The sequence below is a fragment of the Ammospiza nelsoni genome, chromosome 3, assembly GCF_027579445.1.
Source record: "Ammospiza nelsoni isolate bAmmNel1 chromosome 3, bAmmNel1.pri, whole genome shotgun sequence".
Taxonomy (NCBI): domain Eukaryota; kingdom Metazoa; phylum Chordata; class Aves; order Passeriformes; family Passerellidae; genus Ammospiza; species Ammospiza nelsoni.
In genome coordinates this window covers 6,043,089-6,070,839 of record NC_080635.1, presented here as the reverse complement: position 1 = coordinate 6,070,839, position 27,751 = coordinate 6,043,089, and the positions used below count along the sequence as shown (strand labels likewise).

The window sequence follows — 27,751 nt, the reverse complement described above, 5'->3', positions numbered from 1 at the left end:
TGAACTCTCAACAGATTAAATAATTTTTAATGGCCTGGAAAAGGTGAGATTGTATATGATATCTTAGCAGTAAAATCACATTGTAAAGCTTAAAAAAAAAAAAAAAAACAAAAACTTTTCAGGAAGAAACTTCATCTTCAGGGAATTCAATGTGTGAGTGAATTTATAAAAATGTCATTTAGTGATTCCATTGGAAACAGCTGATTTGTCTGGTGGGACAATGGAAGTGCTCTGTCCCTTTCCAGTCATTTGTCTGTGTGAGCTCCACTTGATACTGTGTGCCTCAAAGTGGTTGGGAAATGTTTAATTGTTTATAAATCTACCCAATACATGTAATCTCTTAAAACTGTGCTATAAGTAATGCTCAGCTGACAGGTGTAATTTCATTTGTAGACTACAATACTCCCAGTACCACTAGAAAGGGTGTTGGTTTTATATTTCCTCTTTAGAGTATAGCATAATACTAATGTTGCTTTCTAAAAAATCATGTATCATACATAGACCACAAGAGAAACATTTTAATAATTTTGTAACTTTTTGTTGATTTTTTTGTCTACCACAGAGCTTTTAGGTTCCTATCAAACAATGGTAGCTTGGAATGCTTGTATTGTTTTTACCAAGGCACTTTTTCCAAGCAAGTTGGTCTAACATTGAGTGGTTTTACGTACTTTTAAGTAAGTAAATCCTTACTTTTAGGACTACCATTGGCTATAACATGAATATTTATAATAGAGCAACTGCACATTTTTAAGTTATACATTTAAGCCTTCTGCCACGGGTTCCTGTATGTTGTTCTTATATTTATGCCAATTTGAGTAACGTAATTGAAACAGTTGTACTCTTTCACTGGAAAACATGAAAGTCTTTGTAGGGGAAACAGTAGGATATTTGCAGATCTTAAGGTCAAAGCTGTTAAAGGAATAATCAACATCTTAGGTAGCCTGATATGAGGTCCAGGAAACAAATGGAGTAAAACCAGTGGGCTGAGATTAGTGCTTGGAAAGCTCTGTGCCTGCTACATTGAAAAGCTGTAAATTGGCCATTTAGCATGTCAATAATTTTATAAAATGAATGCCTGCACCTTGGCCTGATGCAGGAGCATGGCTGGTGTGCAGGACTCTGTAATGGGTTCTGTGTTTCTCTGCCTTGCAGGTCCTCAGCTCCCTGGGGTACCACGTGGTGACGTTTGACTATCGAGGTATGTGGTTTATTCTTCTGCCAACCCTTGCTGCCAGCTCATTAGCTGTGCTGATTGCTTCTCTTTTTCCCCCTCATGGCTCTCTAGAGAATTTCCAGCAATTTCTTTTTCCTGATGTCCAGCTGGGTGGGCTGTGGCTCCTGTCTGTCCTCATGCACTGAGCTTGTTGATTTGGGAGCTGAGGAGCAGAGAGTGAGCCAGGCTGTCACAGCATCCACTTCAGGCACTCCCCAGGTGCACACATGGGAGCTGGGGGCTTGCCTGGGTGTAATCCTTCTGGATAAGATCTGGTTGACTTTCCTAAGGTCACACAGGGAACTGAACTTGCACTTCCTTCCAAAAGCTGAGATAAGGCAGATTAAATGATTTGCTAGCAATACTTGGCAGAAGCCACAACTGCTTTGCACCTCTGCACCAGCAGTCAGGCATCTGCTGCTCCTTTTTTACCTTCTTAGTATTTAAGCCATGGCTGCAGTGTAATGCCACTGCAGATACCAGAAAGAAATTAATCCATTGCATTTTTATCAAGAAGACACCTGGGAGAAGCTTATTGGTAGGAGCTTGCCCTGTTTTTCAGTCCTGCTGGCAGCTGCTTCTCTGGCTGCTCACTGGGAATCAGAAGGGATGTGGGGTGCTGGCTGCTAAGAGCATACAATGTGTGGATGTGCTGCAATAGTGATGGAGCCAGAACAGTCAGGAGGATGGAAAGTTGCTGGAGGGCAGTGATTGAACAGCACAGACAAACTGATGTTACAACAGCTCAGAGAGGCACGGTTGGGTTTTGGCCCTAAGCATCCAATCCTGTGCTGTCAGAGGCTGCACTTACAAATTGGTTACATGCATGGAGAAGCAGGGAAGGTTTGGGAGCTGAGCTGTTGCAGGTGGGTACGTGCAAGAATGCTGTTGTGGCAGTGTTTGAGATGCAATCTTTGGTTTTGTTGTTGACTAAATCCACAAAACCTCCTTGGCAAACAGCAGTCACCTGGATTGGATGACTGTGAGTCAACCAGGGCTTTCAGCCCCAATTTGTAGAGGTGCACAGTGAGGTGAACAGCAAGTGCCCGTGTCCCAGGCCCCTTTGCAGTTGCAGGTGGGCTGCAGGGGAGGAGCTGGCTGATTCTGCTGAGCAGTTTGAGCGATTCTCAGCAGGACTCTTTGTGTTCCAGGCTGGGGTGACTCCATAGGCAGCCCTTCAGAGAGGGGAATGACCTACGATGCCCTTCATGTCTTCGACTGGATAAAAGCCCGCAGCGGAGACAACCCCGTCTATATTTGGGGACACTCCCTGGGCACAGGGTAAGCATCTAATCTTAGTGGCACTTCTAAAGAAGCAGCTTCTAAAGAACATTAAGCACTGACCTTGGATGAAGGTGCTGTTTTGCAATAATCCCTGGGCTGGCTTGGCTTGGCATGTGGCATAATTTCTGGAGGGTGGCTTCCCCATTTGTGCTGTACAGAGTGAGAAGGGCTGCAGTGAATGACTGCAGCAATGGATCTTGAACCTTCATTGTCCACAGGGCTCACACTAGAAAGACACTTAGAATTATAGATTGTAGATTGTCTTTCAGAGCAGAGCATCAGACTTGTCTGGTTTTCTGAAAGTGTCTCAGACCAGCCACGCTTGCATGTGCCTTGTGCTTTCAAAAGATTTCCTCCTGTCCTGATGAACATGCTGTGTGTAATCAGGGCTTGGGCAGATGCTTGCATGACTATGCTGCTGGCCACCTCTGACATTTGCATGATTATGCCTGGCACAGGGAAGTTCAAGGCGTCAAGTGCCTTTGCCTTCATGTTTTTAACTTTCATTTCCTGCTTCCTCCCTTTCCATGGTTGTCTGGAGGCAAGTCATGTTCAGCACCACTTGTTCTTACCCTTGTGATTGTGGAAGAGCAGAGGGCAAACACAAGAGTTACCTTTGAGTTGAGCTGTGTACAGATAAACTGTGAGACCACAAGGCTGTGAAACACATGCTGGGACAGGGAGGTATTTCAGGGAAGTGGCTCTTCATTGCTGTGACACTATACACCTTGCTTAGTTTGAGAGAAGACAAAGACTTTTTCTTGGCTCGTCCTCTATATTTTTTGCACTGCTCAGAATCCCTTTCTGGGTCAGAGCACGTTTGTGATGTTTCCCAGCACTGCAGTCAGAGTGTCCTGAGACTGGTCCCCAGCTGAGTTCTCTAGTGACCACAGCCAGTCTGGAGTTCAGGGTTTGTGAAATGCTCTGTGCTTGGAGAACTTGGCAGCTTTGGAAATATCCCTATCCCATTAGGGTGATGCACAGGGGAGACCTTGCTGCTTTCTGTGCCAGTTAGGGAAGCTCCTTGCAGTGTAGCCCTGGGATGCTGCACTCCAGCTGCCTGGAACACAGCCCCCCTCTGCCTACTCCCCTGCACTCCCCTCTTGCTTGCTCAGCCCTTGTGGTCTGGAGGCAGGAGGCTGTGTCACCCTGCTTGGATGTGCTGGGAGCCACCTGAAAGGAGTCTATCCAAGGGGCTGCCTGGTGTGTTTCTTCCTTGGACTTGTTCATTAAACACAGGCCCCTGGTGTCACTTGGGGCAGCTGGGTGCATGAGGACACAGGTCACTGTGGGCCAGCTGCCAGACCTCGAGCGCTGTGCGGGATGGACCTTGTGGCTGTGGGGTTGTAGGGAATTTACAGGGATCCCCCAGCCAGGGGAGAGAGTGATGCATCTGACTCCATCTTATCAGAAGGCTAATTATTGACTTTATTATACTACATTATTCTATCTTATATTGCATTACATCTAAACTGAATCTGCCAAGAGAACCTTGTGACTGTCAGCTGACTGTCCCAACACACACACAAGGAAACAAAACACCATCACTTTGGGTAAACAGTCTCCATGTTGCATTCCCCTTTTGCACAAACACAGACACAGCAAAAGAGATAAGAATATTCTTGGGAAGAATTGTGCCTTGCTTTTCTTTGTAGAGGGCATGTGCCAACTCAATGTTCCTTCTTCTTTCCAGAGTTGCAACAAACCTGGTGCGGCGCCTCTGCGAGAGAGGTGAGTGTGACCCGTGGATGCATTTCCAGCAGCCTGCTGCTGTCCCAGATTCCCACAGACATTTGGGGAGCTGACAGAGCTGTCCTTGGTGCACCGTGGTGGCAGCTGCTCCCATGAGGCAGAGCCTGACCTTGCTGGCTGGCTGCAGCCCTGCATTTCAGCACATTGCCTTTGGCTTTTCAGAAACGCCCCCGGATGCCCTGATCCTGGAATCTCCATTCACCAACATACGGGAGGAGGCGCGGAGCCATCCCTTTTCTGTGGCAAGTACACAGTGACACTCTCACTGCTGGCATGGAATTGTGAGCATGGAAATGAACCTTCAGAAGTGCTGGAGCTGAGCTAACTGTGGTGTCTGTAAACATTGGGGGTAAAGAGCTGCACTGGAGACAGCTGCTCACAATGAGCAGAGCCAGAGCTGTGTGTCCAGCATGGGAATGAGCTGGCTCTGAACTGAGCACACACCCAGGCCAGGCCTTGCATACAGCCAAGCTGGTGAGGAGCTGCCCTGGAATAAAGCTCTTCTAGGAAGAACTGCCCACAGTCCTGCATGATACCTGGGGACTTTGACCATGCCAGCACCCACAGGGCCTGCTCCTGAGCAGGCTGGTAAGATAGGCCTGAAACAGGGGAGGAAAAATAATGCTGGTGGAAACAGGGGCAGTGTAACTGCAAAGAGCATGGTCAGCAGCCAGGGGATGTCATGGGATGGCAGTGGCCTGCCCTGTTAGTGCTCTTTGTATCAATGGACTGCTGGTGCCTGCCACTAATGCACATCTTTCCTCTCAGATATACAGATACTTCCCTGGATTTGACTGGTTCTTCCTTGACCCCATCACAACAAGTGGAATTAAATTTGCAAACGATGAGAAGTGAGTTTCCTCTTTGCTGGGGTTTCAGCTGTGGCTGCAGTAAGCCATGGCAAGCATCAATGAGGACAGACATGAGACTGCACTCTGGCTTTTTTTCGTTGCTGCATTGCTCTTACTGGAGTGATTTCAATTACTCTCACAGCCCTGAGAGCAGCACAGTGGAGCTCTGTTTTTTTAAATTGTTCATAGTAAGGACAGATGCAACAGAGAGAACAAAGACTCCTCAGGGATATCCTGATTCGGTTCATGCCATTTATGCTTTTCAAGTGTACCTTCCACGTTAAACAGTAGCATTGCAACATGGCAGGAAGGTTTGGGAAGATTTCTTTGCTGTGTATTTGCCTGAGCCACCTTGCCTGTAATCACATTGACTCATTTCACTGAGTCTTTCATTGAAGGACCAGAGCATTTGTGAACTTCCAGTATTGAAACCAAACCAGACCTGGGGGGAGAGGAGGTGATGATTTACAGTGGAGTGAGCCACATTTCTCTGGTCTAAGCAGCAAGAAAATTTTATAAGCATGTCTTCCACTAGTAAATTTTCTACAGACCAAATCAATGGTGCCTAGATAAGGTTTTAAATTGTAGTTAATAACCCACAGGACATGCTTGTCATTACAGTTTTCTTTAAAATGTACATGTGTTGGTGTTGGAGAAATGATGGGATTGCTCTGAGCCTTTGTGACATTGTTTTTCGTTTTACAGTGTGAAATACATTTCCTGCTCCCTGCTTATCCTTCATGCTGAGGATGATCCAGTGGTACCATTTCATCTGGGAAAAAAGGTACACACGTGGCTCTGCAAACTGATCTGGTGGGAGGAGCTGGTGTGGATAGAACATCTCAGCCAGGCAAGAAGTCAGTAATGGAAAGGGGTAAAACACATAGCCCAGAGGGACTGCAGGTCCTGCAGTGTGGCAAATCAGTGGGGCAATGAGGCTGAAGCTACCAAAGCTACCAAAGCCGTGCCTGAGGGGGCGGTGGGTTTGGCAGGGGGAGCTGGGTTGGGGTGACACCAATCCCTCACCTGCCTCCCCTTGGGTGCAGCTTTACAACATCGCGGCGACGTCGCGGAGCTTCCGGGACTACAAGGTGCAGTTTGTGCCCTTCCACACAGACCTGGGCTACCGGCACAAGTACATCTACAGGAGTCCAGAGCTACCTCGGATACTGCGGTAACCGCGCTCCCGGGGCCGGGCCGGGCACCCTGTGCTCTCCACAGAGGGGGACATACCAGGCTGATGTGGCTCTGGGGTTTTTGGGATCTCCCCAAAAATAAGTGCTGTGGGTGTCCCAGACTGCAAAGTTTAGTTAAGCACAACCTGTCTGTGTTGTCTTATATATCAAGTGTTCTATTATCATTATGGTGCAAGGATTCCATGTCACCAGAGTTTCGTACCTCCCCAATGCTTCTTGTAGGCAGTTCCTCTGAGCACTGACTGTTCCTGGTCCCTGCAATAACCATCTGACTCCATATTCCACCAATCCACTCTTTTATACCACTGTTCTTATTTATACCACTGTGCTTATTGGCTACAGGTGTGGCTTGTTAAGATCAGGCCTGCTCCTAATCTTTAGTAATTGGTCCAGCTGCACCTCTTTGGGAGATAAGATTACATTCTATACCACCTTCATTTACCCATACTGTGTCCCCCTACATGTCTGGGCCCCTTAGGCAGGCTCTAGAGCCCAGAGGTAATCTTAGTGAGATCAGCTCTTTGGTGATTTTCAGCTGTTTGCTTGCCAAGTGCCTCAGCAGCAGATGCAGGGAGAGAGAGGAAAATCACTGTATGAGGTTCTGCAGAGATGTCTTTATTGGCAGCTTCTGCCAAGGGTCTCAGAGACAGCTCTTGCCCTGAACTGGGCAGAAGTAGGGGTTTATATAGGGTACAGGAATTTTGGGAAACACCCTACTAGTAAGGGTGGAGGTGAAAGTGACTTATTGTCTTACAGAGAGATAACAAGGGTCTGAGGGCAGGAGAGGGCTTGTTAGCTCTAGTCATCATGACTAGGCATTTCTTATCTTAGGCACATTACTGCCAGGGAGGCCTTGCAGACCCTGTGCCTGCTACACCGGGGCTGGCTTAGCACAGGAGTCAGAGCTCTCCACATCCCTGCAAAGCAGGTTTTGGGAAGGGGAGCCACAGAAATCTGGGAGCACTTTCTGGCTCATCTCTGCTGTGAGCTGGATGCTGTGGAGAGGCTGTTTGCAGAGTGGTTGCTTCAGTTTGGCTCTTTCAGTGGGAGCCTCTGATGGTGTGAGAGCAGAGCTCAGTGCTGTTCCCTGTAGCTGCAAATGCTGAGTGCTTGCCAGGGGAATGGGAAGACCTGCAGGCTGTAGCACACACCAGAGTATAGGAGAGTCACTGCTTTGTCATTTCCTTTTCTAGGGAATTCCTGGGAAAATCTGAACATGAGCATCATCACTGAAGACTGTCTGCTTGTCAGCACAGAGATTTTCATTTCCTTCCTCTCTCTTTTTCCTCCCCGCTCCCTGTGGGTCAGTCTGCCATTCTTCCATCCCTGGCACTAGAGGAGGTCAGGGATTCCCGTTCCAGTCCTGATGTGTACCCTTGGCAACTCCAGCTTCTGGCGTCAGCATCTGTGACAGCAAAAGGAAGAAGTTCTTGGCTTCTTTTTGGACTTGGACAGAGGGGTGGCGACAGCCCAGGAGCCAGTACCAAACCATGAAAAATGTAATCACAGCAAAGCCTCGCCCATCCCTCGTGGTACCGCTGAGGACAGATGTTCCTAGGACACTGTGTCATGACCAAGGATGTTCCTTTCATTTTTAAACACTTGCTGCTGTTTTTGGATCATGTAGAGATACATTTGTAGACAAATGGCTTTTGGCACATCTCCTTACCACAGGTGTCTTGCTTGAGTTTGAGGTGTTCTCTTTCTAGAAAATACATGTTTTGCCTTTCCTCTTTGATCAGTGGCTGTAATTGCAAATACATGGAGGATCCAGGTAGTGAGAGGTATTTTTATTTAGCTCTTCAGTCACAATGTGCTGCGAGTGTTGGGGTAATTGCACAGATTTGGAAATAAAATGAAAGATTTTTTTTTTTTTTGTTCTTCCTTTTGAAACATCTATGTAATGGGCAAGGCTAGTGCCCTTTTATCTTTCTCCACCTTTTTCCTTCTGAACATTATTTTTTGCTCTCATCCCTGCTATTCTCTGTGGAGCTCCTCCCCTTCTTCACAAGTATTCCTATTAGGATTGGAATGACACATGTATATAAACTGCAGATGTGGGCGTTTAAGCCAGAAACTGTGAGATTACTTTTTCCTTGATCTCCTCTTCCATGGACAGTGTGTGCCCAGGCTGCTGGAATGGATGTCTTCCATTACCCCTGTTCAAACCCAGACAGCCATGTGCTGCTTTTAGGTGAGAAGGTCAAGCTGTTTTTTTTCCTCAACTACTTTTTAACTCCTTGGGTCAGGTTTTCCTGTTCCTGGTGGCAGTGCTGTTCCACTGTAGTTAAAAGCAGGCAGTGATACAGTTTTTGATGCACAAATAAGTCTGGGGTGCCATTCCCCATCTCTCCCCCCCGCCTTCTGTGCACTTCCAGTAGCACATCTTAGCCCCTCCGACAGCCATTGTTCAGGAGGCAGAAGTGGAAATGAGCCTTTCCCACAGGAAGAGGTGCTGGGGGTGTCCTTGCCCTGCTTGGGGCTAGAAGTGGGACTGGTTTATGCCACTGAAAGAGGAGTCAGTGACACTGCCTTGCTGGGGTCCTGCCCCTTGTCAGTCCACACAGACAGTTCCAGGTGCTGTAGGTTTAGTCACTAGTGCTCAAAGGGAATTGTGCTGCCCCAAGGATCCGGTCAGGGGTGTACAGCATAGTAATAAACTGCTCAGCATGCATCAGAGTTATAGCTGCAGGCTCATCCTAGCTGCAAAAGAGACAGTAGCTTGTTCTTGTACCAAGATTCTTCTGCCATTAGTGCAGTTGTCCCCGAGGTTTCTGACCCTGATACTCATGAAGTAGCTGTGCCACTACAATACAAGTGCAGCAACCTTGATTTATCACACTGACAGATGAGAAACACTTACCTGGCTCTGGAGAGTAACACACATTCCAGTCAGTGCTGCTGCTGGCAGCTGGCTTGGGGCAAAGTGCAGCCTGAGTGGGGCCTGGCTGGCTGCCTTCCTCCTGCTGGGACAGAGCTGGGAGTCCAGCACGAGAGCTGCTGCTCTGGGTGGTCCCAGCACCACCATTCCTGTTGGCAGCCCAGTGATGTGCTTGGAAATTTGAACTGAAATGTTTATCTAAAAGTGGTGTAGTTTTAATAAAGGCATTGACTGCTGATCACTTTAGCTTTACCAGTCTTACCTGGCAGTTTTTGGGACGTTTTCTCCATGCTGAGCAGGTCAGCTGGGTGTGGGGCTGGGCTGCAGTAGGGCTGTGCAGCTGGGAATGGGCAAATCTTTGTGGCTGCTGTCAGCTCTAGAGGAGCTCATCTGGAGCCCAGAGGGTCTGTGCCTTTATTTTGGCTGCAGCTGAGGCAATGCTTCTCCCCTGGGAATGGGGGAGATGGGAATTGCTTGTGTGACTTCTGGCTCAGGAGCCCTGTGTGCCATTTGCAGGGCAAACCCAACACAAACCCCCACCCCAGTGCATGGAGTCAGCTGTCATGGGCACGTTGTCCCCCCATGGTGGGGCCAGCACCCTGTCAGCTGCAAGGGACTACAAACCACAAAGCCACAGCTGGGCAAGGACAGCAGTGATTGCTGTGACCTGAACTTGGCATTGTTCAGGCATTGTGGCCTGAACTTGTTGCAACCTGAACCCAAAGGGGTGGAGTAGTCATGAGTCTGAAGTCAAACCAGCAGGTGTTTGGGTTGTTTTAATGAGTTGGTGTCAAACAGGGCAGTACTGGTGCACTACACAGCACTATGGGTGTTAAAGTGTGACCCCAGCACTGGGAGGGACATGTGGAGCAGCATGACCCTGCTAAGGAAGAGTGCCAGGGCTGTGATCCATGTTCACCCCCTAAGCAGCACACACACAGAGCTGTATCTGCAGAGCCAAGAGCCAGCAGGTACAGCCCTCCCTGTGCAGAGATGGAGGCTAAAAATCCCTGGAGTGGCTTGGTTACTGGGCCTTTAGTTAGGGAAGAGGTGTGGGAGGAGACTACAGTAAGGTCTGTGGCAAGGAAGTGGCTGATCCGAGGCTCTCCTGCTTATGGCACAGTGTTGGTGCCTGCCCTGGGGCCAGCAGCTTTAACAGCCAGCCCCCCTTCTTTAGGTGATACTGGGGAAGGGGATGGGCAGGGTTTGGCCTCTGCCTCCCCCAGCTTTGGGCCTGGCAGACCCTGCAGGAGAAAGACACTCTGTGTTGGCTAGTCCTACTTGTGGGGCAGGGTCAAGGAGGCCAGGCCCTTGCACACAGGGGCAGGGGAAGGTTTACTTGGAAAGCCCTTGTTAAGCATGGAGCACAGCTGTGGAAGACTTATCCATGGCCATCTCACTAAAAGCACTATGCAGCACGTGCAGGCAGGCTAGGTAGGTGCAAACACAAGGTCCTTTCTCCTGCCCTCCAGCTCTTGTTCCTTGGTCAGGGCTCCTCCTCAGAGCATCTTCTATCCCTCTGAGGGAAAGGCCTTGTTTCTGCAGAGCTGAGCCCATCTGACTGATGGTGAAATGCAGGTGAGGACTCCTGCGATGGGAGCACATCCCTCCTTCCTTCCCTTGGTGCTCACATCAGTTTCGGGGCAGGTTGGGCGGGGGGATGGCTGTGGCAGAAGGCTCCACCCCCCAGATCTCACGGGCATACTCCGTGATGGTTCTGTCACTGGAGAACTTGCCCGAGCACGCAATGTTCCTGATCACTTTCCTCGTCCATTCACGGGGATCCTGGCAAGAAGAGAGGCAGTGTCAATACTCAGCTGCTCACCCAGCTCTGTCCTGGCTTGCAGGCTTTCAGGGCACTGGCTGGTTTAAAACCCCAGATTTGGCTGAAGCAGCCAAATCTGCCTCACCCTGCCCCAGGGCACCCACATGCTGCAGTGTCCATGAGAAAGACTCCACTGGAGCACACTCATCCCAGTTATCCTCAGTGTTCCCACTCAGCAGTGGGCAAACCTTACCATGAACAGCTGGTCCACTTGCCCTTGGCACTTAATGTAGGCCTCATAGTCTGCAAACACCTTAAACCTGAAACCCAAAGCACAGTCTGGCTGGGGTTTGCCTTCTGGGCAGGACAGACACCTTCCCTTCCATGAGCAGGCAGTGCCCCCCTGCACAGGGATGCTCCCAGGACTCACCTGTCGTGGTACATGAGCATGTTCACCACATCCTTGAAGCAGCCGGGGTCCCGAGGGGAGAAGAAGCCGCTGGTGATCTGGTCGATGGCCTGGCGCAGCTCGGGCAGGCGCTCGTAGAACTCGCGGGCGTTGTACCTGTGCCAGCAGAGACAGCCTCAGGCACTGCTGCTCCTCCCTGTGTTGGGGCAGGGAGGGCAGGCAGGGAGGTGGGACAGCTCCTGAATGAGGGCCTGTGCCCATCAGAGCACCCTGCTCGTGGCTCACACCAGCAGCAGTGTCTGATACCTCATACCATGTCCCACTGCTGAATCCTTGCAGCCCAAGGCAAAGACTGCCTCTAGCCCCCTGCTCCAGAGCTGCCCAGAGAAGAAAGTGTCCCTCCCAGAGAACATGGCTCTCCCCATCAGAGCTGAGCCCATCTGACAAGCCCTGGCGTTCACCAACCCTTTCCGATCCAGGGCCTCCACGTCCTCCACCCTCATGCCAAATATGAAGAGATTTTCTTCGCCCGCCTCCTCAGCCATCTCCACGTTGGCCCCGTCCATGGTCCCGATGGTGAGGGCCCCGTTCACCATGAACTTCATGTTGCCAGTGCCCGAGGCCTCTGTGCCAGCTGTGGAGATCTGCTGGGAGAGATCCGCTGCTGGGATCACTGCCAGGTGCAAGAGAAGTGGGAGTTAATCCTTGGCACATCGCAGCTCCCCACAACCAGGACTGGCCCTTCTGACCTCGCCCTCAGCCCAAACAGCACAACTCTGGGGCCAGGCTCAGCTTTGCCATGATCCCAAGCAGCTGCTGCCACTCCTGCATGAATGAAGCTGGCTTCCTGCCCTGTGTGGAGCCTTCAGGCTCTTCCTAAGGGACAGCCAGGTGTCCTGCCACAACTGCCTCTCAGGCCAGCCCGTTCCTGGGCCCAGCTGGGACGTGCCCAACTTGTGACAGGCGCTTACAGAAGACCAGACATACCCTTCTCAGCCAAGGACACCCGGTAGTTCTCCAGGAAGATGACCTTGAGCTTGTCCCCCACATAGGGGTCGTTGTTGATGACCTCACCAATGGATGTGATGAGTTTGATGATCATCTTGGCCATGTGGTAGCCAGGGGCTGCCTGAAGAAGAGCAGTCCAGAAATGGGGAAGGCTTTTAAGGAAGGGAGAGCATAAGAGATGACAGTGTGGGGTTCTCACTGCAGCGAGTCTGAGCCTGACTTCTGCTGGTCACATGGAATCACAGCATGGTTTGGGTTGGAAAGGACCTTGGAAAGATATCTAGTCCAACCCCCCTGCAATAAGCAGGGACATCTTCAACTAGACCAGGTTGCTGAGAGCCCCATCCAACTTATCTTGAATGTTTCCAGAGATGGAGCATGTATCACCTCAGGGCAACCTGTTCCAGTGGGTCACCACACTGACTGAAAAAATTTCCACCTTAGATCTAATCTAAATTAACTCTTCTTCAATTTAAAACCACTATCCCTTGTCCTAGCACAACAGGTCCTGCTAAAACATTTTTCCCCATCTTTCTTAAAAGGCCCACTTCAAGCACTTCAAGGCTACAATAAAGTCTCCCCAGAGCCTGAACAATTCTAATTCTCCCTAAATCCTCCCTCTCTAAATCATGAATTAGGTAAAACACCTTATTGGGTAATAGTGATGGAGCCTTGCTCAGTCCAGTTAGTTCATGGAGGTGTCCCTGCTGCTGGCTAATCCACAGCAGGCCCAGCAAAGCCACAGAAAGGGGACAGTACCTTCCCCATCCACCCCCCAGCCACGCATGTACGGAGTCTGGAATGCAGGTTACCTTTCCTCCAATCATAATGGTCCTGGGCACAAAGGATTTGGATGGATTACATCTGATGCCTGAAAGAGCAGGGATCTTTCTTCAAAATTGTTTCAAATTTGAAAGCTCAAATTTGATCCTAAATAAACCCAAAAAATTAAAAATCTTCAGAACTGAAGATAAGCTGGGCAGAGTTTAGTGCCTGATCAGAGGCAGGCTTGGATCTCAGCCCATGTCACAAGGACCTTGCAGGACCCTGAGCCCAACCAGACATCTGCTGGAGCTGTGGTGGGCAAAAAACAGCCACAGAATCCTTGGGGATTCAGATCCTTGGAGAACTCCTCAAGGCAGAACAATGCAGACTTGACTCCAATGACTTGCCTCCCTTTGGGAATGGGCAGGGGCCCCAAGTATACAATGGGAAATGGGGCCTTAACTTGCACCAGGTCACTCTTGACAGCTGCAGAACAGGTGTGGAGGCTACCTGGGCTGGAGATTTGGGCTGTGAGCTTTTCCCCAGAGCTCTGTATGAGCCTTCAGCCACTCTGCCTTCCCTCCTGGAGGGAAGCCCTGGCAGTGAGAGGCCAGGGGACTTACGGTTGTAGAGGGTGATGGCGTGCAGGCAGTTCAGCAGCTGCCGCTTGTACTCATGGATTCGCTTCACCTGGACATCAAACATGGACATTGGGTTGATCTTCACCTTGTAGTGCTCCTCCAGGTAGGCTGCAAACTTCAGCTTGTTCTCCTGGCAGAAAAATATTTGAGGAACAGGCATGAGTTGGCAGGGCTTGCATCAGAAGTGAGCACTTGCTGCTGGGATGTTCCTGGATGTTCTTCCCCCAGGGCACATTACCTGCTTGACTTTTGCCACATCCCTGATAAAAGTCTCATTATCTATGAACTCCAGGAGCTTCTTCAGCTGGCTCAGATCTGTGATGAAGCCTTCCCCAATTTTCTAAAACAACAAATCAGGAATGTCATGAGAGACTTCACCCAGTCCTCAACTGCCCCTTCCCAGCAGAGGTGCCACAGTCCCCTTGGGAACTGGAAGAGGCAGTGTGCCACATTGGAAAAGGGGCACATAGGGAAAGAGGCACAGTTTTTTATTATGAGATTATTTCTCTGCATCACAAAGAAGCCCAATGGAAACAGGGCACTTGCAAAAATTCAGACAAGCCCCCCTTTCTCAAGAAAAGGGAGATGTGTGCACATGTGCCATGGCCTCCTGGCAGCTGGAGAAACCAATGGGCAGGACATGAAGATTCATTTAACTACAGGATGATATTCAGTCATGGCAGGTTGCAGTGTGATGTAAAAAGCTGCCCTCAAGGGCCTGGGAAATACAAGGGACAGAACTGGAGCTGGGCCTCCATGGGAGGAGCTCCTTTGTGCCTATGAGGCTGAACACTTGTCCAGACACCCTATGGTTGTGCCTGTGTGCAGTCCACACAAGGGCAGGGACCAGATTTAGATTTCTGCAGCTTTTTTTGGCCAACTTTTCATCATCAACTTTAGAGCCCAGCCAATCTCACACCTACAGGTGCCACAGCATTGTCCTCCCAGGCTGTCCCCACAGAGCCGCCATGGACATATTTTCTGAAAAATACTTTTGCTAGGGTTTTTCTCCTGAGAAGCCTCACAGGAAAAGAAAACCAATAATTATCTGCTGCTCTGGAATGCAACAGGTGCATTTGATCTCATGTGAGTTGTTTTTTACTTGATGACCAACGACAGCCACCTTTGTTGAGGCTGTGAGCAGTCACAAGATTTTATTATCATTCCTTTCTATTCCTTTCAAGCCTTCTGATGAAATCCTTTCTTCTATTCTTTAGTATAGTTTTAGTATATAATTTTCTTTAATATAATATATATCATAAAATAATAAATCAACCTTCTGGAACATGGAGTCAAGATTCTCATCTCTTCCCTCTCCTGGGACCACCACAGTCACCTTCAGGGCTGACCAGACCACAGGAAGAGGTGACCAAAGGGATGACACTGAGCTCCTCACTTCCCACGATCACCACTCACCTCAGCAATAATGTCCGCCAGTCCTGGGTTGCACAGCAGGAGCCAGCGCCTCGGCGTGATCCCATTGGTCTTGTTCTGAAACTTTTCTGGCTCCAGCTCATAGAAATCCTTGAACCTGGAACACCACGGAGCTCTGAGCCACCCATCACCACCCGAGCTGCAGTGAGCCCCCCCCAGTGTGTGCTCCTGACTCAGGGCAGGCTCCATCACTCTTTGCTGCCTCTCACCCCCTTCCTCAGCCGTACTGCCAGGAGTTTCACCCGCTCCAAAGGAGACATCCAAAGCAGAGCTGGACACCCAGCTGCCCCAGCTAACCCTTCCCAGCTGGCAGGCAAAGCCCAGGGAGGGGAGGGAGCCCACCCCTGGCTGTGTTCCAACTCACACCGAGTTCTTCACGATGTCGGAGTGGATGCGGGCCACGCCGTTGACGGCGTGCGAGCCGATGACGCAGAGGTGCGCCATGTTGATCCTCTTGCAGTCGCCCTCCTCGATCACCGACATCCTGCGCAGGCGGTCGATGTCCCCCGGGTACAGAGCTGCCACGCGCTGCAGGCAGGGACAGGGACATGAGTGACACGGCCACAGCACCTGGGAGCACTCCCATCCTCACGGTGGTCACACCAAGGTCCCCAGAGTCCCCGCAGCCTGGCGCCGGTCCCTTACATCCAGGTGCATTTGGTTGAGGGCGTAAATGATCTCCAGGTGCCGCGGCAGCAGCTTCTCAAACATGGAGACCGGCCAGCGCTCCAGGGCTTCGGGCAGCACAGTGTGGTTGGTGTAGGCACACGTCCTCTTTGTGATCTCCCAGGCCTGCATCACAGACAGCAGGTTAGTGCACGTGCACCCAGGCCAGGCAGGAAAAGGAAATCCCACAGCTCCTTCCCCTGTGAGGTTCAGCACGGTCCTCTCAGCAATGCTCACCTTGTCCCAGTCCACCTTCTCCACATCCACCAGGATTCGCATGAGCTCTGGTATGGACAGGGCAGGGTGGGTGTCATTGAGCTGAATAGCCACCTGCAACACAGACTTGCTGATCTCAGTTCTGGCAGTGTCAGACTGTGACAGTGCCCTGCATGCATGGGGTTGGCTAAGGGTCAGCCCCAAGGCTCTTCTTATGACTCACAACCCAGAAACAGACCTCTCAGTAATGGAGCTATTCAAACTTTTCAAGTTTTGCTCCAAATTACAATTTTTTCCCTGGGAAAACAGGCCCGGAGATCATCTGTTTTACAACCCAACTTGCCAGGGTGTTTGTGTAAATGCCCCATTTAGTCCTGAGCTTCCTGCTCTCTCTCAAGAGAGGCAGGTCTGGCTGAAATTTCCCCAGTGCCTCTGCCCACAGCCTCACCTTGTCTGGGAAGGTTTCAAAGCACGTTCTCACAGGGTCTCGGCAGCCGAACTTGGAGGACTTGAAGCGGCGGATGATGTCCTGGAGGGTGGCAGCCACCACAAAGTACTCCTGCTTCAGCCGCAGCTCCTTGCCTTCAAAGAACTGCAAGAGGGGGCAGCACATGCATTGGAGCTGCAGCTGCCATCCCCACCTGGCAGCCAAAGCCCTGGAGATTCTCCTCTCCACCCTCAGGGGCTTCCCAACAGGCTTCACACGTCTGGCTCCTCACCAGAGCAAATGTGGATGTTTCTCAAATGTCTCTGATGTGGACAGCAGCTGTAGGGACTCACAAAGGGGCTTGGCATCCCAAACAGCTGCTTCCAGAGAGAGACAGCCTGCCCCATCCATGCTACTCCCACAGAGCCAGCACAGATCCCTCCCTCGTGGCAAAATCCTTTGCAGGGTTTTTTGGCGAAGGATTTTGGGCTTTCTGCAACAGCCAGGAGTGTCTCTGGACACAGCAGCTGCCTCACACACACACACTGTGCTTTCTGCTGGTCTGTTTTAAAATACCAGCAGGTTTGATAGGGTGTGGGGAAAAGTGCAGGGGATTTGCACTTTCCAGAACAGATGCCAATCCATGGCTGGATATGAGGGCTCTTCCCTTTTGGACCCAGAGCCCAGTGAGTGCTTAGCCTGGGACAGCACTTGCAGTAAGAAATCCCTTGAACTGGGGATGGAAATGAGTCCCCTCTGTGTAAACTGTGCCTTAAAGTTGAAGGAGTAATGTCTTCCTCTCCATACAGTATGGAACAGAGCAGCTACACCTTATGGGCCAGACTCTTGGCTGCCAATCAGCCCTCTGGAGCCAGCAGAGCCATTCCTGTTCACTGGGAATTATAGGGACAACCTATACTGTATTACAGGGACAACCTACTGTATTAAAGCAAAGCAACAAGCATCAGATGCTCACGACCTTCCAGTGTTGGCAAACAAGGAGACACAACTGCAGGAAGGATGATTCTGAGCAACAGGGAAGAGAGGCAAGCAGGTCACTCACGTTATCATTGGGGTACAGGACTCTGGATATGTTCTCTGCCAGGTTTCTGTCCAACACTGCCTCGATGTAGTCACCCATATTGACTGCAGGGAGAGAAACACACACAGCACTGCAGCAGCTGGAGGGATTCAGGCAGATCCCTGACACCACACTTTTCCATCTTCTCTTGCAGAGAGGTTTTGTAACAGGAATATTCAGGCTGGTACTAATGGAACAGGATGGGAATGTACATGTGTGAAAGGCACTGGAGTGGCAGGAGGAGATGGGTGGGTGTCTGGGAGTAGTGTGATCCATGGATGTGCACACAGTGCTGTGGTTTGGAGACAATACAAATGGATGGAATAAACACAAAGCAGGGCAGATGTGAAGTGCTGCACCATGCACAAAGGCACAGCTGTGTCCCACCTGGCCAGAGGAGAGGCACTGGAGGGACAGCACTTACACTCCTGGAGGTTGAAGTCGTTTGGAGCCTTGGCAGACCAGAGCCTCATGGTGTTCACAGTGTTGTTCTTGTATCCAGGCACTGGGGTGTCGTAAGGCATGGCAAGGACAACCTGAAAAGGACAGTGTCCCCCCTGGTTACAGCACAGTGACCTGGAGAATGTGGGACAGTGGCTGAAACCTCTGCAAAAAGAATCCAGAGGACAAAGACAAGTCCTGGCTGTGGAAGGAATCTCACCTCTATCATGGGCACTTCCACCACCTAATGGGAAGCATTCATAGGAGAACCAGAGCTGTCTGGAGCTCTACTGAAACAAGAAACCTGCTGACCTTCCTGTATTAACTGGGGTACCTATCAGAGCACTGAAAGCACCCTCAGCTGCCCACAGGGATTCTGTCTGTGCTGGGGAAAAGCCAGGGCAGTTTGGACTTCTGTGTTTCCATCTGGGATTAACTCCACAGCCTGAATCCTGCCCATTACCCTTCTGCAACCTGCCAGGACCAAACCCTATAACTGCAGCACCATTTCCAGAGCCATCCACCCAATATTCAGGGTTTTTTGAACCTGCCTGGATAACTCCACTGAGATCTCCAGCACCTGAACTGAACATGAGTGTGAATCTCCTTGTGCAGTTTGCAGATGATGCTTAAGCCTCAGGAGGCTACAGGGAGTAACCCTGGACCTCCCAGTTCACACAGCAGGGAAAACCTGGGCAGGTCAGCATGTGGGTCATGAGCAGCCTCCTTGTGCTGGCATGGGCAACAGCTCCCCTCTGGGGACAACCAGCAGGAGCTCAGGCTCTCCAAGCTGCTGTTAGCAGCTCTGAACATGGAAGCAGGCAGGGAGCCTGCCCGGGCACTGACTGGGGCACACAGCACATGAACTCAGCTATGCTATATTTGGAGGCTGCATCTTTGGCTTTTTTGAACCTTTCCAACTTGTTCCTTTAGCAGCACTATCTGAAAAGTCACCTCCTTGTAGGAAGCAGTGTTTGGGATCCCTGAAACCCCAGACTAGCAGCAGGATCAGAAGAGAGACATGTTGAAATGCAATGACACTTGGTCCCCAGATGGACGCCTGCTACACCTGGGGCCCAGAGAGCTCTGGCACAGTGCTCCCAAGATATTCCCTGTGCTGGAGCTCTGGTGTTGAATCCTTGCACTGTTAACATGGCAATCACCTGGGTCACTTCACAGCCTCTGACAACCAGAGATAAAATGGTTTATTTGTCCTCTGAGCAGGCCCAGGTGACTCTGTAACTGAGCTTCAGCTCTTGGTGCTGAAGAGAAGGGCTGAGCTCTGTGGCTGTGAGCTCCTTGGTTAACTGAGCTGGTTCATTGGGCTGAGAGACCGCTGAACATTATGGGAACAAAGCTAGGTCATCCCCCTGAATCACAGAGAAATTCATTGTCCTTCCTTCCTCCACCCTGAGCAGTGCTTACAGAGGAGAGGCTGAAGCATCTTAGATTCACCTATGTCTTTGTTAGCAGCAAAATGGGGATGCACCTATGATGCAGCAGCCTGAACAAGCATGAGCCCCTGAAGTACAGCATTATGTCCTCAACTGTGGGACAGGCTGAAGGAGGGTTGGTGCTCCATGATGCCACAAAACAAGGCCTCCAGGCATACTGGAGACTGGAACCCACACCTTCAGCCTCCCCGGACAGCACCCTGCCCATTGGGCTGCTCTGGGGAAGAGGAACTTGCTCTCACAACAAGAGTTAAACACCCATGGCATTGTTCCATGCCTCTGCACAGCAGCAGCATCAGAACCAGCTGAAAATCCACAGAGTGTGAATGGCCAACAGCATGGAAGAAGCCTACAATTCTCCTCCAGCATAAATCCATGTAAGACTGTGCAGCTTTGCCCTGGAGATCAACAGATGTCTCTTTTATCTCAAATCCTGCTGTAACAATTCAACAAAAGCTTTTATCTCCTCCAACCCCATAGGCTCCCAAGTCACCTTGGGAAGCTGAAGTTTGGCCAGTCTGGGAGGGAAGCAGAGCCTGAAGACCTCAGGCAGCCCCAGGGTGACCCTGTCTGCCTTCCCCAGCCCAGCAGGGGGAGACTGACGGTGGTACCTGGGTGTCGATCCACTTCACGCCGTCGGCAGTGTGCTCCACGCGGCCGTAGAAGTGCACGGGCAGCATGTACTCGGGGCGAGCCTTCTCCCACGGGTTCCCGTAGCGCAGCCAGTCGTCAGCCTCCTCCACCTGCAGGGACACGGGATCAAGGAGAGCCTTGGATCAAGGAGAGCTTGTGGCTCCACGAGAAGGCTGAACGTGGCTCCTCACAGGGAGACTGGTTTAAAAGTAAAGCTTCAGCAAGCTGGCTTTAAAAATGGATGTGCAGAGGCCTCTAGAGGATAGCCGGGTGTGAAAAATGCATGTATTTTATGATTGGCTTTTTGCAAATATTGAAATGAATATTATATGTGTTGTGTTAGGAAGTAATGCTGTTTTAATTCTCTTAAGTACTGTGTTAAATATAGTTTTAGGTTATAAAAAATGTTAAAATAGAAACTGTGCTATGTAAGATACTTCTTTCAAAGAAAAGACTTGCAGTGAGATAGCAGCCACAGGACACCTCAATCTTTCAGAGAAAAAGAATTTATTGCTCCATTATCAGAATAAACCAACTTCTTCCTGCCTCAAAGGCGCTGTTAGGATTCAGAGGAAGAAGCTGACACTGACCAGACAGAATCCTGTGTTTGAATGGAATTTATGCATCATGGATGAGGTGTATGAATATGCAACAGGCTGTTGCTTTTAAGGGTTAATCCTCTGTTAACGTGGGTCCTTTTTCAGGCTTGTGCTGCCCAGAAAAAGGTACCCGGAATGTCCCTAACTCTTTGTTTTTATTGTCTCATATTGTCCTAATTCAATTTGTCCAAATTATTATTACTCTAATTGTATTACTATTTTTATAACCATTTTATTATTATTAAACTTATAAAATTTTAAAAGCAAGCTACTGGCACTTTTCGCACCGGGCTTTGCAAAGCTTGGATGATGCATCCCAGCTGGTATAAATAAATAAATCAGCCTCTATGGATCTCTGTTAAGGTTTAAGCCATGGCAAACTGCACAGACCACTGCTATCAGTCTGTCTCCAGGCCTCCACATCCAGTTTGACTGTGGATACTGTGGAATATGTGGGATGTGGCACCCCGTGGAGATGCTCCTGGCCACAGTCCACACCCTGTAAGCCAACTCTTGTTAACTGCTGTGCCCTCTGCCAGAGCGGGTTTCTCCCCTCAGCTCACAGCTGTGGCACTGGGAGCAAAGTGAATCCATCAGAGCCACCCAGGCATCCAGAGATGTTTTGTGCCTCCATGCATTTCTCTGCTGTGAGGGGAGGGACTTAAAGGAAGGGGGAGATAGTGGGACAAGGAGGGGCAAGGCAGGGGGAGGGCCACAGCCCAGCATGCCACCACCCCTGTTCTTTTTTAAGAAACATGAAGTCAAATACAGGGGAAGTTTTCTCCTCCCTGTTTTTACCATTTATGGGGCCTGGCATTGCAGCTTCTTTGTGGAGAAGCAGGAAAAAAACAACTTTCAAACCTCTCATGGTCCCTGACCTACAGAGTGGCATTTTATGGAGAAAAAGATACTTTATACTCCAAAGCAAGGTGAGTCTCCTAATGAAAACCATTTCCAGACACACACTAAGGAAAACTGCCAGCTGAGGCAGTTTTTTTAGCCTATTTTCACTGGAAAATAGCATGATCACTAATGCTACAGGAAAATTCCTGTTTAATCCCTGTCTGCCACTGATCAGGGAACCCACAGGAGCAGCAATCACACCAGACACTTGCCTATATTCCATAATGATCAAACACATCCCTTGCCAGACACCTTCCTGAGGTACTTAGGCACATCTCCATCTTTAGTCTGACTGCTTTGCTGACTCACAGCCAAGCTGGATGGCACTCTGGGGCTGCTGCAGCTGCACTGTGGAGACCCAGGCAGGCAAACCTCTGGTCTCAGCCATGTCCTGGGGCTCAACTCCCACATCATCTCACCCAGTGATGGACTCAAATGCCCAGTTTAAGAGCAGCTCAAGGCACTGCAGTGCCTTTTACATCCAGGCCTTGTCCACAGCATGAAAGAGAGCAAGAAAGAGGGACCTGAGTTTTCCAAGTACCTGCCAGCCATCGACAATCTTCTGGTTGAAGATCCCAAACTCGTAGCGGATGCCGTAACCGTATGCTGCCAGCCCCAGCGTGGCCATGGAGTCCAGGAAACAGGCTGAAAGGGTGAAGGAAACAGGCTCAAAGGGTGAAGGAAACAGGCTGAAAAGGGTGAAGGAAACAGGCCCAAAGGGTGAAGGAAACAGGCTGAAAAGGGTGAAGGAAACAGGCCCAAAGGGTGAAGGAAACAGGCTGAAAAGGGTGAAGGAAACAGGCTGTAGGAGCAGAGCATGGGCACTCTGCAAGGAACCTCACTCCTCGCTTGCTGCATGTGCTGTGCATGGAGATGAGGAGCTGCCACAACAGTGCTGCTGGAAATGTTTATTACTCAGAGGAAACCCATGTGCAAAAGGGAGACAAGGAGGCAGTCGGCAGCAGGACTCTGTGCATGTCCTTCTGAGCAACCACAAACCCCCAAAATTGCTGGTGACAAGGACAGATCACCAAAACCCCAAATCCAGCTTTGTTGCAGTGAGAGCTCTTCTAAATTTGCCTTCCTCTAAGCCTGTCTGCCCAGTAAAACAGAGCTTCTGACCCTGACCTGCTGCACCACCAGCTCCTTAACTATTATTGCTTCCAAAGGAAACCCTTTCAGCCCTCAATCCAGGCAGTTCTGGTAAAGATCAGCCCCAGCATTTACTCTGTGCTGGGGAGCTCTCATCTCCAGCTGTCCCATGGGACAGGCAGACCAAAATAGCAGCCAGCAATCTGCCTGTGTGAGAGCTGTTGAGTGCCTCTGGGAAGTGAGAGATTTCTCAGGGAGGTGAGGAGAAAGGCTCCAGACAGCCTCTTCCAGCCACAGCCCTGCCTGCTGCACTGCAGAACACACACCTACAGCTCTGGGCTGCTGTCTCTGGTGTTTCTGGCCAGCCAGGAGCAGGCAGGAGGGTCCCACTGGCAGATGGCAGTGGTGAGGGTGTGACAGCCACACCACCCTTGGTCCCCATGCACTCTGCATGAGGAGGGAACTCCCCTCGCCCTGTATTACCTGCCAGGCGGCCCAGGCCTCCATTTCCCAGTCCAGCATCTTCTTCAATTTCTTCCAGCTCCTCCAAGTCCAAACCCAGCTATTGGAGAAGAACCACAGCAGAACATGTCACCAAACAAATCCCATGTGTCCTGAGCTGCTCTCCAAGGAGGACAAACACATCCCAAAACCACCCACACTGAAGGAGATTAAACCCACAAGGTCTCCGATTCCCTCCCCACAAAGCATCTCATCAGCACCTAGTCCTTGGGCAGCCCAACTGATTGGAAAACAATTTAGCCCATCACCAGATGTTGCTTTCCCATGAAGAAGGTTTCCTTAGAGAATTCAGACAAAACTCTCATGCCCTAGCAGCCCCTCAGGTGAGGATGCCCTGTGACCAAACTTGGCATTGGAGACAGTATGGGGGGAATGGTCAAGCCAGTGTGCAAGGGACCCCCAAGCCTGGGCAGGGGAGATCATCCCTCTGCTCGTGCACTGAGTCCTTGAGGAAGGGCATGGCCAGGCTGGCAGCAGTGACTGCAGCATTCACCACCACTCCCTGTGCTTCCCACATCCTGCCCCCGAGCTCCTTGGCTGCAGTCTGTGGCTGGAAGTGGTTGCCTGCATCTCTTGAGCCATTTGTTCTATGGTCTGGGGGCCCCTGCCAGATGAAGGCTGAGGCTGCCAGCAGCAAGGACTCTCCAGGAGTCCAGGGGGCAGCAGCAGCAGCTCACCCTGGTGCCAGGGGGGACAGCACGGTGTCAAGCCCGTACAGCTGCTCCCCAAACTGTTTTCCCAGCACTTCAGTGGTCTGCAACCACAAGATGGGAAAGCCTCATGCACAGAGTGATGGGAACACAAACACAGAGACAAATTCTCTCAGTGACAGAGCCACGCTGGATGTGAGACCTTTGAAGCAACCTGGCCACGGGCCATGATGAACTCCCCAGGCTGGAGGCTGCAGCAAGGGAAGCCTTGGCATGTTGGGCCAAATCTGCACTTGGAAAGTGTCTTGCAAAAGAATGTAGAGGATGTTCCTGAAAAAAGCCAGCCTGCTCTCTCTCTGTTTCCTCCTCAGAGAGGAAACAGGTGCCTCCCTGGAAATCCCTTTCGGTCTCTTGCCAGTGAAAGTGCATGCCAGGATGTTCCAGCAGCAACTGTAGCACCTCATGTAGAGAGACAGTGAATTGCCCAACTTCTGCTACAAAGTGTAACATGGATCAGAGGGGAAGCTGGGAGAAATAAAGGGTTTGGGTGAGAAAGCCAAAAACCTCATTCAGTCAGAAAAGGTCACTGTGCTGTTGCAGAGGTGCCTGCAAATAACCATATAAGTAAGTAACAATGGCCTCACATTAGTGATTGCCTTGGTGATACCCAGCTGTGTTTTTTTCAAGATGGAAATCATCTGAGGACATTTTATTTCCAGCAATGATTTCCCTCCTTTCTCCTTTCCCACCAATTAACTTCTATCTGCCAGCACTGCTGCTGTGTCTTGTGTACCTCAATGTATGAACTGCAATTTGGTGTTTTGCTGCTCAAGTCCCAGTTTCTCCCATTACACTACATCTCCTGTGATAAACCATCATTTCTCCCACTAATGGAAAGCTCTTTGCAGCCTGTGACTCTCATGTCATTTAGGATACTGGGTGTTGTTTTCAGTATGCACTTTTGGGTTCTCCCATTCACTACAGGGTAGTTTGGAAAATGTACTCCAACTCCAATGGTGGTTTGGAAAAATGTACTCCAACTCCAAGGAACCCCAAGGCTCCCCCATTGTCCTCTCTGGGGAATGAAAAACACTAAGATGGAGCCAAGCTTCATTTAGTGTAGTCCAAATAACAACCTCCTCAGGTAAAGCCCTGAGAAATAAAGATGCTCAGCCATTTGTGTGGAAAAGTTTAGCCTCAGGGGGACCCTGGTATCCCCAAGACTTTACCTGGTAAATGGCTTCATCACAGGCATTCTGCAGGCCCAGGTTCACCATGGTGTTCTGCAGAGTGCGGCCCATGTAGAACTCCAGGGACAGGTAGTAAATGCGCTGGGGAGGCAAAGCGAGACGCTTACACACAGCACAGCACTTTGCTTCCACTGAAGCTGCTTCAAAACAAGAGCAGACCCAAGCATTTCCCAGAGCAGGGATGTCTTCCCAGACTGGCTTTTGGCGCCTGCTCCTGAACACCACGCACCAGAGTTGTTTGTCAGAAGAATTTCGAGCGGGACGCCGGCCAAGCCTCCACCACGCATCTCCCTGCCAACAGCCTTCTATAGAAAAATCTCGCTGCCTGTTAAGTGTTTCCCTAATTAACTCAGGGCAACTATTATCATCTAGGATGCTGAATGATATATTTATACACTGTCAGGCTCAGCTGAGGTGATGTTTACGCTGGGCTTTTAAAGTTTTCCTAGGCTGAGCTGATCCGGTCTCCCAAAAGCCAGAGCAAGCCCCCTGCCCCTGCAGGCTGGCTGGGCTGAGGGCCAGCACCTTCCTGGGAGGAATTTTCCAGCACTCCCATCTCATGGGTCCTCCTGCTCACCCCACACAGGAGTGAGTTTCACTCCTGTTTCACCCTGTTGAACAAGTAAATTGTCCCATAGGTGGCAGGGTTCCTGGCACAACTGTGCAGTGACCTTCCAAGTTTGAGAGGAGTTGTGTATGTGCTGCAAATGCTAAGGAAAGCCTCTTTGTGGGATGAGAAGCAGGCTGTGCAAACTTTTGCCCTCACTCAGATTCATCACTATGGATATTTTTATAAATAAACCAGAATTCTTAACGGAGCAATTACCTGACTTCAAATTGTGCTTTCCTGTGACTCTCTTTCCACTGTAGTGTGGATCTTCCCCTGCTAAGCAGCAGGGAAAGATCCACAGAGCATTCCCCACTCTGCCATCTCTGCTGGGAGTCTGAAAGGGTCAGTCTGTTCCCTAGGGCTCATCAGAAAGACAGGAATCATTGCACACAAATGATCTGCTCCTTTCAGTCTCCCACAGAGGCACACTTCTAGTGAAAATCTAAGTGTGGAGGACAGTAAGCAAACTCACTCCAGGCTCCTCTGAGCCTTTATGGGATCTGTGCAACCCCTTCTGTTGGTGCTGCAATACAGATCAGGGCACATTTGTGTGAGTTGGGACAAAAGGGAGAGTCCCATGCATCAGTGTAATTCTCAGTACACATGCAGCCATTCTGTGGTGAAAGTGCACTTTGTTTCTTGTGTCAAGACAATATTCATCATCTTGGGAAAAGAGCTGACTCAGGGAGGTGGCTGCCTGCCTGCACCCTGGGAAGGTATGTGCCTTTCTCTGTGCACACCTGCTCTCTGTGGCTCTCCAGTCAAGCGCTGGATTGGGTCTTAATTCAAAAGGATTAAGTCTGAATTACGTCTTGCACCTCCCAACACCTCCAGCATCACTGTTCTGACTTGGCAAGTGAACCCCTGGGTTTGGTGACCTGGGAGAGCTTATCTGGCTTTCACAAGGCAAGAAACTCCTCTCCAGCCTCAAAGCTGAGCTGCCTGTGTGCTCTGCAGGAGTGAAGTCAGGACACAGCTGTGCTGAGCCATGGAGGTGATGATGCCCACAGGGGACACCACACAGCAGCAGTGTGAGTGCAGGACATGACTGTGGTGGAGCCTGCAGAGGAGCTGGCAGCAGCAAGGACCTGCTCAGAGTGGGACGTGGCTGTGACAAGGTGCAGGGGGACACAGTTATGAGGGTGTCCGAGGGGGGACAGTGCTGCAGCAAGGTTCAGTGGAACAGGGCTGCAGAAGAGTTTGTGGAGACACAGTCACGGCAAACTGCACAAGGGACATGGCTGTGGTGATATCTGTGGGGACAAAGGCATGGCAAGATGTGCGTGAGGGACACAGATGAGGCAAGGCTCATGGGGACACAGCCATGCTGAGCTGTGTACAAGGCACACAGCAACAGCGGGGTGTGTGTGAGGGATACAGGTGTCACGATGCCCGCAGGGAAGAAATCACGGCCATGGCAAGGCGCCCTACAGGCAGGTGCACGCAAGGGACAAGTTCCAGGGGTCACACCCACAGTGACACCTGGCAGGTAGACACGGAAACACCCTTGGTGAAGGCACAGCCGCCCTCCCCCGTCCCTCGTCCCGCCGGGGCTCACCTTGGGGTCCCGCTCGTAGTAGTGCTGCTGGGTGCGGATCCAGCGCCCCACCAGGTGGTCGCGCACCGTGTGCGCCAGCGCGAAGTAGTAATCGCGGGGGGTGGCGACGTTGCGGTCCTTGACGAGGGTGAAGTGCAGGTGGCGATTGAAGCTCTTGCGCACCTCGGCCACGTCCCCCAGCCCCGCGATGCCCCGCACGCTGATCTGCTTCCGACGGTCCCCATCGCTCAGCGGCGCCGCCATCCCGCTGCCTCCGCCGCTGCCTCCGCCGCAGCCGGGCTGGGGCAGGGCCGGGGCCGCCGCGCCTGCGCCTCCCCCGCCCGCGGCGAGGCGGGGCCGGCAACGCGGCCGGGGCGGGCCGAGGGCACCGGGAGGGCCACGGGGGATGGGGCGGCACCGGAGCGCTCGGATGGCGGAGTGACCGGCGGAACTGATGGCGGCAGGGCAGGG

General features: G+C 50.9%; 2 protein-coding genes across 2 annotated transcripts in view; one reads left to right on the top strand and one right to left on the bottom strand.

The window, feature by feature from the left end:
* The window catches only part of ABHD12 (abhydrolase domain containing 12, lysophospholipase), a 35,189-nt gene extending 25,760 nt beyond the window's left edge, over positions 1 to 9,429 (top strand). The window contains exons 6-13 of the mRNA XM_059469249.1: positions 1,153 to 1,198; positions 2,365 to 2,494; positions 4,191 to 4,228; positions 4,412 to 4,491; positions 5,018 to 5,100; positions 5,806 to 5,884; positions 6,147 to 6,274; positions 7,490 to 9,429. Of these exons, the coding sequence (XP_059325232.1) occupies positions 1,153 to 1,198; positions 2,365 to 2,494; positions 4,191 to 4,228; positions 4,412 to 4,491; positions 5,018 to 5,100; positions 5,806 to 5,884; positions 6,147 to 6,274; positions 7,490 to 7,529 (624 nt within the window). The 3' untranslated portion in view covers positions 7,530 to 9,429. The remainder of the gene's footprint in view (positions 1 to 1,152; positions 1,199 to 2,364; positions 2,495 to 4,190; positions 4,229 to 4,411; positions 4,492 to 5,017; positions 5,101 to 5,805; positions 5,885 to 6,146; positions 6,275 to 7,489) is intronic.
* Positions 9,430 to 9,936: 507 nt separating this feature from the next.
* On the bottom strand, positions 9,937 to 27,581 carry PYGB (glycogen phosphorylase B). Its single transcript, XM_059467411.1, has 20 exons — positions 27,302 to 27,581; positions 25,113 to 25,214; positions 23,195 to 23,273; positions 22,161 to 22,264; positions 20,096 to 20,227; positions 18,014 to 18,125; positions 17,572 to 17,654; positions 16,530 to 16,673; positions 16,103 to 16,195; positions 15,845 to 15,991; positions 15,564 to 15,727; positions 15,182 to 15,296; positions 14,004 to 14,105; positions 13,748 to 13,895; positions 13,172 to 13,230; positions 12,339 to 12,480; positions 11,817 to 12,024; positions 11,373 to 11,507; positions 11,196 to 11,262; positions 9,937 to 10,962 (listed from the first exon to the last, which is right to left on the bottom strand). The coding sequence occupies exons 1-20, from the start codon at positions 27,542 to 27,544 to the stop codon at positions 10,810 to 10,812; spliced, it is 2,532 nt and encodes an 843-aa protein (XP_059323394.1). The 5' UTR covers positions 27,545 to 27,581; the 3' UTR covers positions 9,937 to 10,809.
* Positions 27,582 to 27,751: the final 170 nt, after the last annotated feature.

Bases quoted from the DNA above. Each gene is read 5' to 3' on its own strand.
- PYGB (XM_059467411.1), bottom strand. From the start codon at position 27,544: ATGGCGGCGCCGCTGAGCGATGGGGACCGTCGGAAGCAGATCAGCGTG. The intron at 23,274-25,112 runs GTAAAGTCTTGG...CTTCTCCAATAG, and splicing joins GTGATGAAGCCATTTACCAG to CTGGGTTTGGACTTGGAGGA. The intron at 17,655-18,013 runs GTAAGTGCTGTC...CTCTCCCTGCAG, and splicing joins CGACTTCAACCTCCAGGAGT to TCAATATGGGTGACTACATC.